Source organism: Micropterus dolomieu, linkage group LG09, assembly GCF_021292245.1.
Source record: "Micropterus dolomieu isolate WLL.071019.BEF.003 ecotype Adirondacks linkage group LG09, ASM2129224v1, whole genome shotgun sequence".
NCBI lineage: Eukaryota > Metazoa > Chordata > Actinopteri > Centrarchiformes > Centrarchidae > Micropterus > Micropterus dolomieu.
This window is the reverse complement of record NC_060158.1, coordinates 27,678,249-27,696,263: the sequence shown is the minus strand read 5'-3', so window position 1 is coordinate 27,696,263 and position 18,015 is coordinate 27,678,249. Positions and strand designations below refer to the sequence as shown.

The 18,015-nt window shown below is 40.7% G+C and overlaps 1 protein-coding gene across 2 annotated transcripts in view; it reads right to left on the bottom strand.

Annotated features, from left to right (window-relative positions):
- Positions 1-3,732: 3,732 nt before the first annotated feature.
- The window catches only part of eepd1 (endonuclease/exonuclease/phosphatase family domain containing 1), a 32,140-nt gene continuing 17,857 nt past the window's right edge, over positions 3,733-18,015 (bottom strand). For both annotated transcript variants that reach the window (XM_046058661.1, XM_046058662.1), the window contains exons 4-8: positions 10,441-10,551; positions 8,711-8,845; positions 6,521-6,659; positions 6,138-6,332; positions 3,733-4,191 (exon numbers count right to left, since the gene is read on the bottom strand). In XM_046058661.1, the coding sequence (XP_045914617.1) occupies positions 4,001-4,191; positions 6,138-6,332; positions 6,521-6,659; positions 8,711-8,845; positions 10,441-10,551 (771 nt within the window). In that variant the 3' untranslated portion in view covers positions 3,733-4,000. The remainder of the gene's footprint in view (positions 4,192-6,137; positions 6,333-6,520; positions 6,660-8,710; positions 8,846-10,440; positions 10,552-18,015) is intronic.

Here is an 18,015-nt window from a genome sequence, read left to right as displayed (position 1 = left end):
ACACAAACACACACACCTCCCAACACTTTCTTATTGGCTCTGTATGGTGAGCACAATGTGCACAAGATGTAGTGCGTTTCTAATGAAAATGCACTCTCCATAGGGAAGATTTTTTAGACATGCTTGTCCCCAGTGCACTAATTTACTTTGTTTAATTTCTTTTTAATTAAACTCTATTGCCAAGTATATGAAATAGTCATAAATGCAGATTCCTTAAGGAGATTAACTTTACTACTGAGACATGAGAGCTGCCAAGGAGTTAAAACTGATGACGCATGTATGTATCATCTGTAATGACAATAGAAGTTTTACCCACAAAGAACTTGTTCATACTGAATTGTGACACAAATTTGTTAGAGATGACTATTGAGGTAATGAGATGTAGTTGATTTTCTCAACCAAAAAAAAAAAACTGAGCCCACAGTTCTGTTGCTGGTGACAGGCTGACATGGAGTGAACACATGGATCATTTAAACTGCCTGAGAAATTAAGTCATTTGACTGATGTAGAAATGTTTTTAAGATATTCAGTGTGTGGAGCTGCTGTCTTCTGATGGGGCAGGAATATCAGCCAGCATGCTTACAGTAGGAACACAGCAGGAGGCTACGACCATCTAACACACACTAAACTGTCCCGTCTTACATCTTTCTGGGGATCAGACACCACAACAAGAGCTTTATAAGGGTACAGTACACTTTAAGCTTGTAATTTGGACACCCTGTCCTGTTGAAGCAAGTCTGAATCAGAGAAGACAGCTGAAGTTGTGATTGTGAAATGGAGACATATCACCACTAGAGGACAGTAGCACACAATGTAAGTGTGAGCTACCACTGCAGAAACTATTCAGAGAAATCCTGAAATCCCTCCCGGTCAGTGACAATCATAAAATCCACCAGATAATCATTCTAATCATCAGACGACATGTCACTGCAGGACAGTAAATGTATATATAGATGAACAAATAATGTGATCCAACATCAGTGGTGGACTACGGGCATGCATGTGGTGGGACACCAACAAGCAGTCGTGAAGTCGTGATGCATCTAAGTTGAAACAGTTCCAAACCCTGGTTAAGATCAAAATGTTTTATTATGTGCGACAGATTTTAAGTATAGGCTAACTATAACACGTCTGTAATATGAGCACACAGGGAACTACCAGTATTCATTATTCAACCACTTAGAGGCCAGTAGAGGCCAAATCATGCAGGGCAGTCTGTATGACACTGCATGGAGTTTTCTCAACTGGAAGGGCTTTTATTATTTAGATAGATAAAACCATTTCCTTTCACGAAGCAGCATGATGTAAGTCATAAATTAAATAAACAGTAATTATGTAATAACCTTTGTTTCATTATATTCATTACTTCTTTATGTGATCATATTTATGAAGCCAGTCTCTTGCAGTTTTAATTAAATGTGCATACTACAAAGCGACATATTTATAATCTGAAGCCAGGTCATGGAGACCCATAAAATTAATCAATCAACAAAAAAACAGGGAGCCAACGTAAAGAGGCTAAAACAGGTGTCATGTGATCGTATACCTCTTGGGTCTGGTTAAAATCTGAGCAGTTGAGTCTCTGTAGAGGCACGATGCTTCTGCTGCATGCTCTCTTACATGAAATGGAATTGTCCCATACCCAGAAGCTGCTGTTTTGAGACTCAGGTTTGGTTTTGATTATCAAGCAGCTGTTTGTTACTCAGGGACTCGTTCATTTGATTGCTGTTCTACAAATGTGTGGAACAACTGCTCATGTTGAACAGCTAACTACCACACCTGCTGGCTGTTCCTTTGAACCTCACCAAGGAGGCAACGTGCTTCAGCCCAGGAGCTCACGAACTGATAACACACCAATGAACTGAAAGCAATATGTTGTTATTTCCTTCAGTGATGTGTCATCCTACGTTGTGTCTGGTTTCCAATGCATCTACATTTTAAATTATATATATATGTATCAAACTTTAACGTTTGATGTGGATAAATGTGTCCTCCATCTAGACCATTTCCCCTCATTATATATCTAATTACTGAATGGATAAATTGGCTGCATTAACATAATATTTTTTTGATGTCAAAATATACCTACTCTGCCACCTGAAAACACATCTATTTTATTTTAAAGTAAAAGTTGTTTTTATCCAAATCCAGAATCTAACAAAATATCAGTGTACAGTTGTATGTTTACTGGCTGCTAGAAGGAGCATGGCTGGATCAACCCACTAGGGGTCCCCGTGAGTCACTGTACAACATGGGTAACAGATCATGGGCAGGTTTTCAGAACAGCTACAGGATGCTGACAGGCAGGAAGGGCTAAGAAGCAAAGCAGATTTTCTGACTGAGGTACTGAGCGGAGAGCAGGTGTATGTGCCTGTTAGGTAAATGAGGGACCAAGAGATATGTGAGGTTCAGGGGTGCAGGGAGGAGCGGGAGGATGCAGCGACAGGGCAGGAGTCACTGTGACAAAAATCATTATGACCTTAAATCTGCACTTAGCTATATATTTTATATTAACAGCTGTTTTCAGTGTGAAAGCTCTAAAAAGCCACAGTTCACTACCTGCACAACACCAAACAGCAGACAGACATTAGAGACTAGCTGGTGAACATGGTGGACTAGAGCCACATGTTTTTCTAAGGAGCTGGTGGAGACCAAAACAGAGAATAAGAGAGAGTGAACATTGGAAACTCCACTCTAAATAAATGATAATGTTGCTCCGTAACTGCTGGATGTGTAAAATAAGTCAATGTTTGTGGAATGCTTAATGTTGTGTTCACAACTTGTTGCCCTCAAGTGGCCAAAAAAATATATTATTGCAGGTTTAAGTCATTGATTTTTACAGCCTGCAGGCAGATGATTTTAGTGACGTGCTCTAATAAACTTGTACACTAACAAACGAACTTCTGTACACTAACTGCTCAGCAGCAAACAGCTGACAAACACAGTTAGAGACTAGCTGGGAAAGTGGACTCACTTTCATCAGTGGGTTGGACGCCTAATGAATGCTAATGTTGCTTAGTGTCTGCTAGATGTGAAGATGGGCAAACATGTTAGCCATATTAACTTTACAAGGTGATATGTTTTCATCTTGTTCCACTACCCACAGGTGACTGTCAGTATTTATAACCAATTTGTTCTTAGTTAAATTACCACAAACTCCCTGACACAGTGAATGTAGGGTGGCAGGGCCAGTGCCATGTTTTACCTGGTTGGTAATCCAGCCATGGGAAGAAGGGAGGTTTGTATAGTTCTGTGTGCAGCTGAATGGACTATAAACTAAATGTCAATCACCTGTAAATAGGGGATTTTACCCATTCTTGTTATTGTCTAGTATCTCTGTTCTCTACGAGTTCAAATAGGCGAAAAATTCAGTATATTCTCTTTTAAATAGTTTGCAATAATTTGTTGTAATGTTGATCTATTCATATCTGTGATCACTGACTGACATAAAAAGCAATGACTGAGTGCGAACGCATCACTGTGGAGCCAGTTAATGAGCAGCTGAGGCAGCAGCAACGTCCTCTGATGGCACTCTGCCCTGGCACCTCATTTCCATCACAGTGGACGATGGCAGCTCACACGTGTGCACAGAGACCCGGCTTACATAATTTAAGAGCGCAGCCTTCAGGAGCTCTACTGCTGAGATGTTATCATCCTCTCAACTGACAGGACAGATGAGCAGTTCAGATGAGATACTGCAATTATTTGCATAAATTAGAGCTCAGACACAGCTACTATTCATTTCTCTTTATTTTATATACATATAGAAAATGTTTGGCACATTTCTTTTTAAAAGAACATAATATATATTTTGTCAGGACATTTTTATGGCTCTATGACTTTACTATCATACATTGATAAATTCAAATCCAAAAAGGCAATCATGGCACTTCTTCACATTCATCAGGAAACTCTTTGCTCCACGACTAACCAAGACAAAGCAGGATCCAGGCAGGATAAAGTCTGATGTCGTCCGCTGCCGTCTTTACTGTGGATGTCGTCACCGTTCGTGTTTGGGCAGAACGTCTCCTCTGTCCACCACTGACATACCAGACCTGCTCAGCTCCTTAGGGGACACATCTGCGTAAAACTCAGCCACCACAGGGCAGTGATCCGACGCCACACCGCCCCACGACCAGTTGTCTGGGATCCAGGGGTTGGTCAGGCCCTCCCGCACTACCATGCAGTGGCCTGCAGCAGAAAAGACACAAGAAGGTGGGAAGTCAGCGGACACGTGGGACGGCATGCAACTTACACACAGTACCAAAGGATTCACACAATGAGGTCAACTTTGATCTGACAAAAGCTGCTATGGCTTACATCCAACTGTCATGAACTCAGGCAGTAGCAGCAAATAGTCCTGCTACATGTGGAGGAAAACAGTTACCACGATTACCAGAACAATAGGTAGAGTCAGACTAAAGTCACAAAAACAAGGACCTGAAGATTGACTTAGTTTTGTCTGCAGTGAGACTTGACATACTTTAAAACATTTGACCTGGTCAAATCTGAGGACAAAAAAAAAATGAATGACAGCAACTAGCAGGCCTTAAACATTTAACTATCAGGTCTTCTATCTGCCAGGGCAGCTGTGGCTTAGGAGATGGAGCGGGTTGGCTGTCAATTGGAAGGTCGGCGGGTCAATCCCAGCTCCCCCAGGCTGCATGTCGAAGTGTTCTTGGCCTTGGCTGAATTGCCCCTGGTGGCAGTTCTGCCAGTGTATGAATGTGTGTGAATGTAGATGTAGTGGTCGAAAAGACTAGAAAGGCGCTATACAAATACGGAGCAGTTACATTTACATCTATGCACTGAAGGTGCTCGCTCTCAGCCATGTGAAAACCTCATATCTTTGAAATGATTCAAATGCCACTGTAATGTTCACAGTCCGGAAAGACTCATATCTTGAATTGCAGTTATGCTTTTTATAGACTTGTGACGAAACGTTCCCTCGTGTTATTGAGTTGGACTCGAGACTTAACTCGAACTAGTCTCGAATGACTTGACTTATTGGTAAAATAAAAGTGTCCCCACAGCTCTGATGGAGCTCAGGAAAAGTTTTATTTTTATGGGTATTTCAATGTGTGATTGATGTGAAATTACAGGGGTAAGTAAATGGGGCAAAACTCAACATAAATGAAAGGCATTTTGTGGTTTTGAGGTCCGCGTGTGCACCTCGGTACCGCTATGCAAAGTTTGTCCTCTGTGCTCTTTGTAATGTCGGTGCTAAAATGTGGATAAAAGCCTGATGTTCAGACTTTGGCTTGTGTGCAGAGAAAGCTTACTGAACCTATATAACTATATTATTTTCATTAAGGAGTAGCTTTGTGGCTTCCTCTTCTTTGGCATCAGATTAGTTTGGGCAGCATGAGAGCAGGCGTCTCATGCTAAAAGTGTGAGAGTTGATGGCTTAGATCCCAAATAAGGTCATTTATCCACTCCTACTCCATGCAGTCTTCATATCTTCACCCAGTATGTTCAAATAATTTGGTTGACTTTTTCTTCAGATACAGACTTAATAATAATAATAATAATAATAATAATAATAATAATAAGTCAGGACCTCGGTTTAACGTCTCTTCCAAAAGACGGCATCTCCTACAGCACAGTGTCCACATCACTGCACTGGGATCTCATTATTAGGACCAGAAGGAAAACTGCCCCCTACTGGCTACTAGACCAACACCTTTTCCAGCAGCACCTTAGTTTGCCCAAGAGGACTCCCATCCAGGTACTAACCAAGCCCACACCTGCTTAGCTTCAGTCACTCAGCAGTAGCAGGGTTTACACTGGTATGGCTGCTGGCTAAACCACCTTGGATTTGCCTTGAATTACTCAGGACTTGGAGTTATCTTTAATAATGTGACACACGACTTAGACTAGTCTCGACTGACTTTGACTCAAAACTTGACCTGGCCTGGTCCCAAATGACTGTCTATCATTTGAGACTCAGCTTAGATGTGTCTCAGCTAACTTCGGCTTAAGACTCTAATTCGACTTGTCTCGAATGACTCAAGACTTGTCTTGAACCTTCCTCAAATGACTTGAGACTCACTTAGTCTCGATTTACTGACTTGAGACTTGACTTGTAATGAATTCAATTCTGCCACTGTCTAAAAACACTCATAAAGAGCACCTACCAGAATAGATCTTCTTGAGGGAGCGGCTCACCCAGATGTTGTCCAGGCAGCGGGTGCCCTGTGGTGAGCGGGTACTGATGTTTGTGAACTGGGTGGATGGTACCAGGGCACAGAGCTTCTCCTTTCTCAGTATGTCCAGCTCCGAGCTCTGAGGAGGGGAGCCAAAATCTCCCAGCACCACCAACTCCTTCTCAGCTGCAGAGACAGATATGAGGAAAATGCATGAGAACAGGCTGAAATTCTCATAATTTACCTTCATGCAGAGGACACGCATATGATGTCTGATCACTTAAGTTTGGATCCATCACTCCCTTTAGGGGCTTTTTGTGTGAATCCACCCACAGTGTTGGACACGTGGATGGACGGTGCGGAACCTGACAGACCTTTGAGTGTTTCCTGGATGCTGGGGGAGAGGCGCGGACACTTGGCTTCATCTGTGTTGTGGTTCTTGCCGTTGGACTCTTCCGATGCAGCTGTGGCCTGCATGTGAATGTTCACCACTGTCAGCTCATATGAACCAACCTAAGGGAGACAGTCAGCCATTAAATTCCGGTCGGAATCCAGTTGGCAACAAAAATGGCAGCAGACGAAAAACATCAGATCTGTAAGGAGACCGTAACCTTCTTCAAATGAAACAAATCTAATTCTCCCGACTGCGCTGATGGAGCGCAGGACTCAACTTGATGGCTTTTGCGCTACGCTACATATGTGAAGCCTGAAGCCTATAAACTTGGAAGCTGTGTGTGATAGTGTACTTTCAGAAGTGTAGAAAAGTACAGAAGGTCAACTAGATCCATTAAATCCTGTCGGCATGTTGGGGATAATTAATAGTTAGGAATAATTAATGCAGTTATCACTGTTGCACCATGCATGTAAAAGCCCAAAGTACCCCTCTCACTTTGGAGATGCACATGTCGCTCCTGCTGCTGCGTGATGGCTTCAGATATTTGATTAACTAAGAAGAGGACAGCTGTAAGCAACAACCAACTTGAGCTCCTAATACAGTTTTTCACAAATTATTTTGTTGAGGAAAAGGGATCAAGTGTTTGTCACATTCTGAGCATAAAGAAAAGTTTAACCACACAATTAACCATCTGGTTTCTTCAATTCTCACTCAGGAGCAAAAATCAGCCTTTAAAATCAAAAGAATTAATGATTTGATTTATGGTGATAATTATCGATATCGAATGGTATTAAATGTTTTTATCGTGATAACATTTTTAACCATATCAACCAGCCCTAGCAACACATTTTCAAATAAAAAAAAAGTATAGTAATCACAACTTAGTACAGTAAATATATAGTATACTATAAGTACTGCAAGTAATACAGTATTGAATATCTGTATATTCAGCCTAAAAATACAGTACTATAAGCCCAAAGAACACAGAAAACTCTAAATGAAAAGCACATTACACTCAAAAATGTTGTGCAACTGCAAAATGAAAGTCAATGAGAGATTCACATGCAACCTTGTCCCTTGCCAAGCAAAGGAGGAAAACCTTCGGGTGTGCTGGATGCAGCCTTACTGTAACTCCACACTCCACACCTATCTCTCCACAGGCCAATTCCATTGCCAGGAAGAGATTTTCCCTAGTAAATGAGTTTCGTTCATAGACCTTCCACCACCAGGCAGAGAATAATTCCTTTGTTGGATTGAGGTAAGATACAGATATTGAAGATTCAGAAAAATAGAAATGCATGGCAAAAAAGTATATTGTCACCATTTTAGAGAAAAATCATGTTTTTAGGGGAGCTCATAGCTTATTAAGCTCACCGTGGACTTCCTTCCCATCAATTAAGGTTCAGTGTGTATGTTGTAGTGGCATCTAGTGGTTGCGAATCGCAACCAGTGGCTCACAGTGCATTCACGTGCTCCTCAGATGGTCCCATTTCATGAGTTGTGAAGTCATTCTTCTGACTTCAGTGGGTTCATGTGCTCTTAAGTCTGAATGTGGACTCAACATGGATGCTACTATAAAGATGTATTGGATTATCAGAGCATTTAAACAACACGCAGACATCTAGCGCACTCTACATGGACAGAAAACTAACCGTTATATCCATATTACAAATAACATGCTTGCAAAATATGTATTTGCAATATGTGATTTTGCACAAATCAAAGTTCTGTTTGCTTCTTTATGTCCCATGTAGCCTTTATTTTTGTTTTTGTAGTAAAGATTTAAGCCGACACGCTGTCGGCTCATGCTAAATAACAAATGTGGTCCTCCATTTGTCCACATTTCTCTACTTTTCTTACTTCTAATTAACCAGTCGACTAATACTATTACAGTTACATTTACTCATTTGGGAGACGCTTTTACCTTCCTCTAGTACTACTACTACAAGGTTACTTGTTCTTCTTCATCGTTCGTACGTGTTCAACATAGTGACGAAACACGCTCTGACTCATTATAAGGTAATAAAAACCGGTTCATCGTGTAAGGTCTTTAAACACCACTGAAAAAATATCATTTCTGTTAATTGATCCTCCTAAATATTACACACTGAACCTTTAATGTAACATTTAAAAAAGCTACAGTCTGTTTTGGAAATGAATAATTACTTACAGAAAAGTGAGCCAGGTAGAGACCAGGGTATGTATGATTCCCGTTGCCATTGACAACAGGAGGCTCCAGGACTGCAGCATCCTTCAGGTCAATACCAGACGAACTGTCCCAGAGAAAGCCGGAGTAGCTCACTCCCTGAGAAAAGAGGATCATGGGAAATGGACTCAGATATTGCACTGCCCTTCTTAAAGAGCCTCAACACCATTACAACTGAATCGTTTACTTCTGAATACGTAGCTCACTGTATCAATAAGAACTATCTCTAGGCTAACTGAACTACTTTAACAATTCAGCTGGGATCTTCTAATTCAGAGTGAAGGTGACACTGTCTATAGAACTGCAAGCAATGTGTATGAGGGTATATGACCTACTGGACTGAAGGTTGACTTGTGACTATCAGTCTATTACAGAGATGAGCAAGAAGCACATTCATTGCAGTGCAAATGCTGCATGGATTTCTTGACTGTGGTTAAACAGGATAATTTCCTACAGTACAATATGAGCCTTGAGGTAATTCTCGGCGGGTAACAGCAGTATACTGTGTCATAAGACCTAATTTCAAACATGGACATGTATCACAGATGAAAGATTGGTGGGGGGGGAGGCATAGGCTATGCTGGTGCACTTTGAAGCAGGCAGGATTTTAGAAATACTGAGATTATGGGAAAAAGATACAAAAAGTCAAGTCTGTAAAACATTGTAATTATTTGCATTTTCACAGTTACATAGTCTGACCATTTCTTTAAACTCTGTGAAACCGAAAGCCTTTGAGGAGAGTCTGTGATCGCCCTTATCCCCATACTTAAAACAACATGGAGCCTCCTCCCTCTCGAGGACTGCCAGCTTGTCTCTCCACCTTCAAGTGTGGCTGTTCAGAACAACTATAAACACTTTTGATTCCCGACGCGGTCGGACAACACGACGTACAAACCACTTACTTGCCCTTACTCTGCAACATGAAGACCGATCAGTAACATTTTGTTTCACAGTCCTCCCACATTGAATCCCACATTCCTGATGATGAGATGTTTCATCTTGTGCACACATGTTTTACAAGATACCATCTTTTGCGACTTCATTGATTCTGTAGAATGATTTATTTTTTTTCCTATTGGCCTCCCTAACAGACCCCCCCCCCCCCCTCGAAGCTTACTGACGTTATACCCTGCTATCATACAGTCAGAATGCACTGGCAGTTGGGGGTGGCGGGGCATTTTAAAACCCCTTGTTGTTATTTCAACCATCCATCTTATGTGATTGAGGCCACTGACGCTCAGCTGACCCAGCTCAAGTTTATATCAAGGGTTCATCTACTGGCTGGTTTCCGCTGTGAACAAGCAGGCCTCCTCCCAGCTATCTGCTCTGTGCTCAGCGTCTTCCTGATGTCAGAGCAGATATTGCAGAGAAGAGAGACAACCCCTTGGAGCTGAATAAACCCACTAGGCGCCGATACCTTTGAGAACTATACACTGAACTGCCTAATTTTCTTGATATAAGAAATAAACCCGCTGTGAGGACTGATCTCTGTCATTTGGGGACTAATTGGCAAAAGTTTGGGTTTAACAGATTTGAGTACTCAAGGACTGATTACACCAATATTTCTGATCGGACGTTGCATCAGCTGCCAAAGGTAAATACAGCAATGCAGCAGCTTCTGTCCCAAGCCAGTCTGTGAAAGTTTGCTATTCAAAGAAAAGGGATTTCAGTGCTGTTAAAGACGGTTGCCGTACCTTGCAGGAGTGTCCACTGGGTTTTTCAGACACAATACTTTTCCACAGCCCTCGTGGCCATTTCCACTTCCGTACCGTGGCCAGCGTTCCTTGGTTTAACTCTACACAGAACTGAAACACAAAACAGAGAAAGGAAATGTCGTCAGCACTGTGCATAGCTACCAGATTTGTTGTTAGTTGCACTTCATCATTTGGCAATGATGTAAATGTTGATTGTAATTTTCAACAGTAGTAGAAGTTACACGGAGGCAAATGCAGAAGCCAGCTGGGAGATAGTTACAATATACATCATCTGGGAGTATTCAAGGCTTTAGCTAGATCTGTAGTAAACCAGAGATAATTCAAACTGAGCTAAACTCAAAATGCATTGAATCTGATACAAAGTACTGTATATACCACCACTCACAATGCTACATGTACAGCAAAAAGCATCAGCCAGCTAACAGACTTAAGATGCACAAGCTTCTAGATATTTACATACATTATTGCTGGATGTCATTAACTGTTTGGCCTGTTTGAAATTTATCCGGTTTTAATTTTTATTTCTTCTACTGAATAACTTTGTTCAGCACTTTGGTCAACTCTGGTTGTTTTTAAAGTTGCTTTATCAATAAAACTTGACATTACATTTCAGTAGTTATAATGTATATTTAAATGTAGGGCCAACTGATTTTATATAATTTTATCTAGATCAGATTTTCTAGATAGCAGTGCCATTAAAAGACATAAGTCCTATTTTATGTTGCAGGTGTCCTATGCAGGTTGGTAACATGGAATTTCTTGGTATCAACAATGAAAATATCTTCAAAATTAGGGTTATTTTGGCGTGTTGTACTTCATTTTAACACTTGAGGGCAGATTAAGTGGTCATCAGCAAAAACATGTCGTGCTTACCAGTCGCTGAGAAACAATACAGTGTTCAGTGAACTCAAATAGCCTCATCTCATCTCTCAGAGGAAATACAGAGAGAAAGAGGAAGCCTCTTATGTCAACATTGCTGTTCTGGAGAACAGACAAAGGTAAATTGCTATGGAAATAACAGAAGTTGGAGAAAGGAAAGAAATAGAGGTAGCTGCACAGAAGAACATGCTCATAAAGGCTCAGGTTGCTGCTCTGGCCGACTTGCCACTGGCTCTAAATTTAACCTGAGGCTCCCCGTGCAACACCAGGAGAATCAGAGGAACTCCACATAGTGCACGCACACTGAAATGACACCGATTAATATTTAAAGTGACATTCTGCAACACTTTAACATTAAATATAATAATAAATGTCTTCTACAGTAAAGCATAAGCCTTACAAACATTTACATTTGCTAAAGCTGCAGGCTGCTAGCCTTGCTTATTGTAAAATTACAAAGTGTACAGCTTTATCCTCTAACTCTTCATAAATGTTAAGTGTAATGTAGCTTTATCCTTTAACTGTTCATCAGTAAGTGCAACAAAACGTTTTCTCTTGATACAGAATGTTACGCATGGCCACATAAACCTGTAAGGGCGCCCCAGGACAAAAATACCCCATTGCCTCAAACTTCCCATCAAGCATAGTGTACAGAGCATAGTAGTTACTAAACAAAGTAGTTTTTTTTATTTTCCCCAGACACTCAGACACAAAGCTAAAGAGCCTGGCTGCTGTCAAAGAGAGAAAGAGAAAAATAGTGCTTCCAAATGAATGAACTGTGGTTTTGAATAAATAAAGTCAAAGGGCTTAATTCATGGTCTTGAATTATGTAATGTGTGTATGTAAATTACTAATTTGTCACTACCTGAATGTAGTATTAAACCATACTGTTGACATTTTAACATATGTTTTACGGATGTCAAAGGAAATACTCATTTTAATAGCACCAATTCAGAAGTTCAAAAACTGACGTTATCCATTGCAATTTATATATGACGCAGGACTAGACCGTACTCTCAGTAATATTATTTTGACCCAGCAATTCCCACCATGAGCAAGTACTTGATGTCAGTGGCAAGGAAAAACTCTCGAGCAGAACCATGACTGGGCGGCCAACTGACTGAATCTGACTCAATCTGAATAATACCTGCGTGTTGCTACTCTAAATTAAACAAAAGGCTATATTAAATGCAAGCAGCTCATTTATAGTACATTGTACTTGACCCGACAACTTTGTATATACAACTGTTTATATTACACTGTATAAAAGTTAAAAGTCAATGTTGGGCAGACGTAGGAACTGAAGTTTCTTTGTCTTGCGGCTACTCAGTTAAGAAGGAGCACCCGGTGTTAGAGGCAGGCTGGCAGCTGTGACTTTAGTTCTAAGGTGCCTACAAATGTTTCCCGGACACCTTTATTTTAATATAGTTGTCACGCTACAATCGGCATTTGACAACTGGACAACTTGGGCATCAAGATAAAAGACAGAGATGGATTTGCCAAGTGTGTCAAATATATGACAAGAGAGTTGAAGATATCAAAGCTCAGGCGCTTGTAACAACTGTGAAACTGCATCGTGTTTGGCCACACTGTTTGACAGAAGTCTGGAAACTACTAACTGTTAATACATTTTGTCCTCACAGGGACTGAAACACAAACCCACAACGGTTTAAAAGGTGGGGTATGCAATTCTAATCCAATATACATATTTTTTTCAAATTCAGTGAATAACTCCTCGCGGTCCACCAGCTGGCCGTTCTCTGTGTGCTCTGAAAAAAAAATCTGATGTTTGTACTCCTGGCTCTTACTAGCATACCTTCTAGTTCACCAAGGCATGCGGTTGTTGTGATGTTAGGGACAGTCTCGTCCTCTCCGCATTTAAGCTTCATGTTAGCTTCACAGCAGCAACAGTAGCCACAGTATGTTTACCCACAACCTAGCTAACGTTAGTTACATTACTTGCTGTGTCGTATCATGGTGTTTGTCATGATACTGGATTTCTCCAGAATTGCTAACCTTACCGTTAACAAGAACACCACAAAGCTAGATAACACTAACTAACAGTCTATCAGGTCATCTGCAGTCAGATATACAATCACAGTGAACTGCATTCTGTTATCACTGGCCCACCGCTGCATAAATAATAATACTACTAAAAAAGCAATTTCAGGTTGCCAGGAGGTTAGAACCCCCCCCAACATGATTTACTTTCAGATGTAGTCTCCAGGGGCCATTCAGCTTGTAAAGTGTACAAAGAGGAATTGCTCACAAGTATAACTTTGCCAAAGAACAAAAACACCCTCATAATTCAGCCTGTGAGCACCAAAGTGCGGGCACAGCATGCAGTCAGGGCCCTGGCAAGGAGCCCAGTCAAGGAGGAATCACCTGGCAGAGCTGAAGGGTCCTACTGTGACACTTGGACTAGACCAGGTATAGGAACAAAGCACTAAAGCACAGGCTCACTTCTCACTGCCAAGGATTTAATAATCTGATTTCTAACTTGGGTGTAAATCAACAGTACAGACAGAGGGTGTCAAACCTCCTCACCATTCCATTCTAATGTAGTGCACAAAGTTCAAAACTTTCTTAAGCCTGTCAACCTGTCAGTGTCATCAGGGTCATCTTACTTTGGGCTTTAATGCAACACAGTTTCAACAGACAGCCTGTACTACAAACTGTAGGTCAGGAAATCTCAGCCACTGCTGCATCGAGTTTGACCATTCTCTTCTTTTGCAAGCACAATACTACATCACTGGAGTGCCCCTTTAAGTTACTGTTCACTGAATCTGTGTCTTTTAAATGCAGCAAGTACCAAATCTCAGGACAAGTTAGTTAATTGGTTTGTGCTGTTAGCTGGCGTGAGGGTTTAATGGGACAAACTACAATGCAAATATGTTAGAAAGGGGATAAACGAGTACTGGGTACATTTCAACTACTGACATGCATTCTTATTTGTTACATATTTGAGAGATTGTTTCTAATTGAACTAGAATGTTCAATTTAAAAGATGGGGTTATTTTAATTTAGCTTTATGAATGAGATTTTTTCATTTTATTTATTTGAATAACAGCGTTTCCACGCCATACGAGCTTGTTGATGGAATGTGGATAGGTTTAACTTTGCAATACTATAATAACAAGTCAATGAAAAATAAAAGGATTCTACTTCTTTAAATAGATTGTGTGGAATGAAATACCATAATGAGTTAGGTGCTTTTAAACATTCTTTTATCCATTTTACCCTAAAAAGGTATTATTCAGGTCCATGGAGTCCAGCAATTCAAACCCTCCTTCAGCTTTGCTGCAGAAAGCATGCTGCCTCCTGTTACTGGAAATGAGGTTGATGAGAGCGGTGACACTGAAGCTGACGGAAGCTAAAGCGCTCTGTTTTGCACGTCTATACTGTTATAAGTGTGGTTCTCGTCAGATCTCTTTTGGAAAAAGACATCTGAATCTCATGAGGCTGGTTTAATAAAGGCTGAAACAAATCCAGTTGTGTGATTGAAGCTTGTTTCACTTCCCCTGGTGAAAACAACTTACAGTCACTCAGACTGAAAGACAAGGAAAAAAGTGTCTCTTTAAAGCAGGGTGAACAAATTAAGAAATTTAGAAGCAAAGAACAGTGAACTCACTGAACCTTCAGAGGAGTGCCAGAGTACTGTGTCTGGGGTTGCCAGTATCCACACAACACAAAACAACAAGGAGAAGTGAGAGTGAGTGAGTGAGTGAGTGTGTGAATTATTAATAAGGTGGGAAGTTATGTTACTTCTTATTGTTGTTATTGCACGTTCATTATTGTATTTACACAAAGGCTGTTTGATAGTAACCAGTAATGCCTTTTATAGTATAATTAATCATGAGTTTGAAATCTAACCACAGACAGAGGGTTCCCTTAGCGACAAACATCAGACAGAGAACAACAGTCTAAAACCGGCACGCATTCTCTGTGTGACTAATCACAACACATGTCCAGGAAACATGTCCACTAAAATGACTAAAAGTGAAATGCTCTCATGGGCGTTTGGAAACAGTTACACAAAATGGACATTTACAAAAGGAATGCAGGGTACATTCACCGAAGGTTAGTTATGCCACATTTTCCAGTAAATCATCATGACGAACATTTTCACAGATTACATGTTGTCAAAGTGATGTAAGTTAGGATAGGGTCTTTGATTCTGTTCAGCCACGGTAGTTGCAGTCTGCTTACCCCAGCTCAGCTCCACTAGCTCTTCTCCAAATTTGGATTTTGTGGCTTCATTAAAAAAAAGAGAGACTGCAGCACACTGATTCACTTGTAGCCTTTAATTCTGCCAACAAACTAACATTCCGACACCACTGTGTTTTCATCCGTGTCAAATTGGACAATGACATGAGGCAAAAAACATATACAGAGGTGCTCAAATTTGTTAGTACCCCTGCATAAAAAAAAACGCAGAATGCACAATGTCCTGTGAAATGACAAAAGTTATTAACATCCACCATTGTTCATTCCACATTTAATAAAAACAATTTTGACATAATTTTGTAAATAAAACGAATGGAAATGATGAGACCCTCAACCTAATATTTTGTTGCACAAGCTTTAGAGGCAGTGGCTGTAATCAAATGTTTTCTGTAGCTGTCTGTGAGACTTCTGCACCTGTTAACGGGTATTTTGGCCCATTCTTCCTGAGCAAACTGCTCCAGCTGTCGCAGGTTTGATGGGTGCCTTCTCCAGACTGCAAGTTTAAGCTCTTTCCATAGACGTTCCATGGGATACAGATCAGGACTCATAGAAGACTCCTAGGAACAGTCCAATGTTTTGTTCGTGTCCATTCTTGGGTGTTTTAAGCTGTGTGAAAGTGGTGAGATTTCATTGTGCCCTTCATAGATTCAAGGCACCCTGTGCCAGGCGCAGCAAAAACATAACCTAGCCTCCTCCATGTTTCACTGTAGGTAAGGAAATTCTCCCAGAAGGGTTGTTGCTAGTAAATACGCATTTTAGCAAATTCCAGTTTGAGTTTATTATGTCTTTCTTTCAAAAGTGGGTCTTCTTCCATGGAGACCACTTTCACTCAAAAAGCGAAGGATGGTGGATTAGAAACTGACATATCTTCACCTTGGAGTTCAGCTTGTATCTCTCTGGCAGTTATCCTTGGTTCTTGGTTGGTCATTTACACAATCCTTCTGTTTAATGTGGGGTCGATTTTTCTCTTGTGGCCGCGCCCAGGGAGGTTGGATAATATATGCAGTTGTTGTCACAGGAAAAGTTGGATATGGTCCTATATCCTCTACCTTTACCATGCTTGTCTTGTCTTTTCCTCTTCAGACAACTCTCTGCTTGGCTTTCTCAGGTCCATGTTCAGCGTGGTGCACGCAATAATGCCAAACGGCACAGTGACTACTTTCCCTCCACTTAAATAGGCTGAATGACTGATGACAGGATTGGAAACATTTGTTAAAGAAACTAATTAGTTTGGAATATCACTATGATCCAGTTATTTATTAGCTTTTCTAAGGGGTACCAACAAATGTGTCCAGGCCATTTTAGAATGAGCAATAATTCATTCTTTTTCACAGCTTCTTTGCTTTATTCTATGACGTACCAAAGGCATGCAAGTATAGATGCAATAGCTTTAAATTTCAAGAGGAATTAAACATTATTTCAATGAGTTATAAGGGTACCAACAAATCTGAGCACATCTGTATAGTCAACCTAGAACAGCTATACAGTTGTAATTGGATAACTAGTTGAACAAGATTTCCAAACTATTAGATGATGAATCCCAGAGTTGACACAGTCAGTGTGCATGTGCCACACCCCATGCATTAACACCACATCAGAGACAAAAGCAAACAGACATATCTTGAGGTTACAAAGATAAAAATAAAAAAACATTTCCACAGGCTAACTATTGTTCTGCAGCATCATTAAAGTTCTGAACTGAATTTGTCAGGTTTCCTCTAATTGTTGAAAGGACTACTTGATGGATGCAGCACCTGTAATGTTTTTATTTCATTATCCAATGTCACTTGCACTCCTGTACAAAGTGAAAGTGCTAAAGACTAAGACAAGACAAGACAGAAGAGATGGAAAGTCAGGCAGAAAATCCATGTGGGAGGCTGGCTGGAGTGAAAACACTGCAATGTGGGTTACCACTTGTCCAGAGGTAACTCATCCTCCCACCATCTTCCTCTCCCTGTACAAAATACTCTGCTGCAGACCTGCTTCCCTTTCCACAGAACTCTGACTTCTCTACCAAGGAACCATCGGGTAGCCAAAACAGAAAGTGACATTTCACGTGTGCAATCAAGTGTGCAGGCTGAGCAGCCCACATCATACTGCTCTTACGTTTTATGGATACACTGACATTGTTACATTAACATAGTCACCATACATCTCTGCCCAGAAGAGAGGAGGTGATCTGACTGTACAGCACATTCCATATATTAGTACCGTTTGTGAGTTTATCCAGTGTTTTCCCATACTGACAGAATGAGGTCACAAAATCTGATGTCTTAAGGCCCGGTCACACCAGCAGTTAATAACACATTTTAGCAGCAAAATCAATTAAAGTCATTTCAATAGAATCGCTGCAACCACAGTATTTACTCTGGGGACAAGGCAAATCTGTACAAATCTTTTGACAGCGTTGGCATTTAAGGGAACAGAGAGCCCAAAACAGAGAAAGCT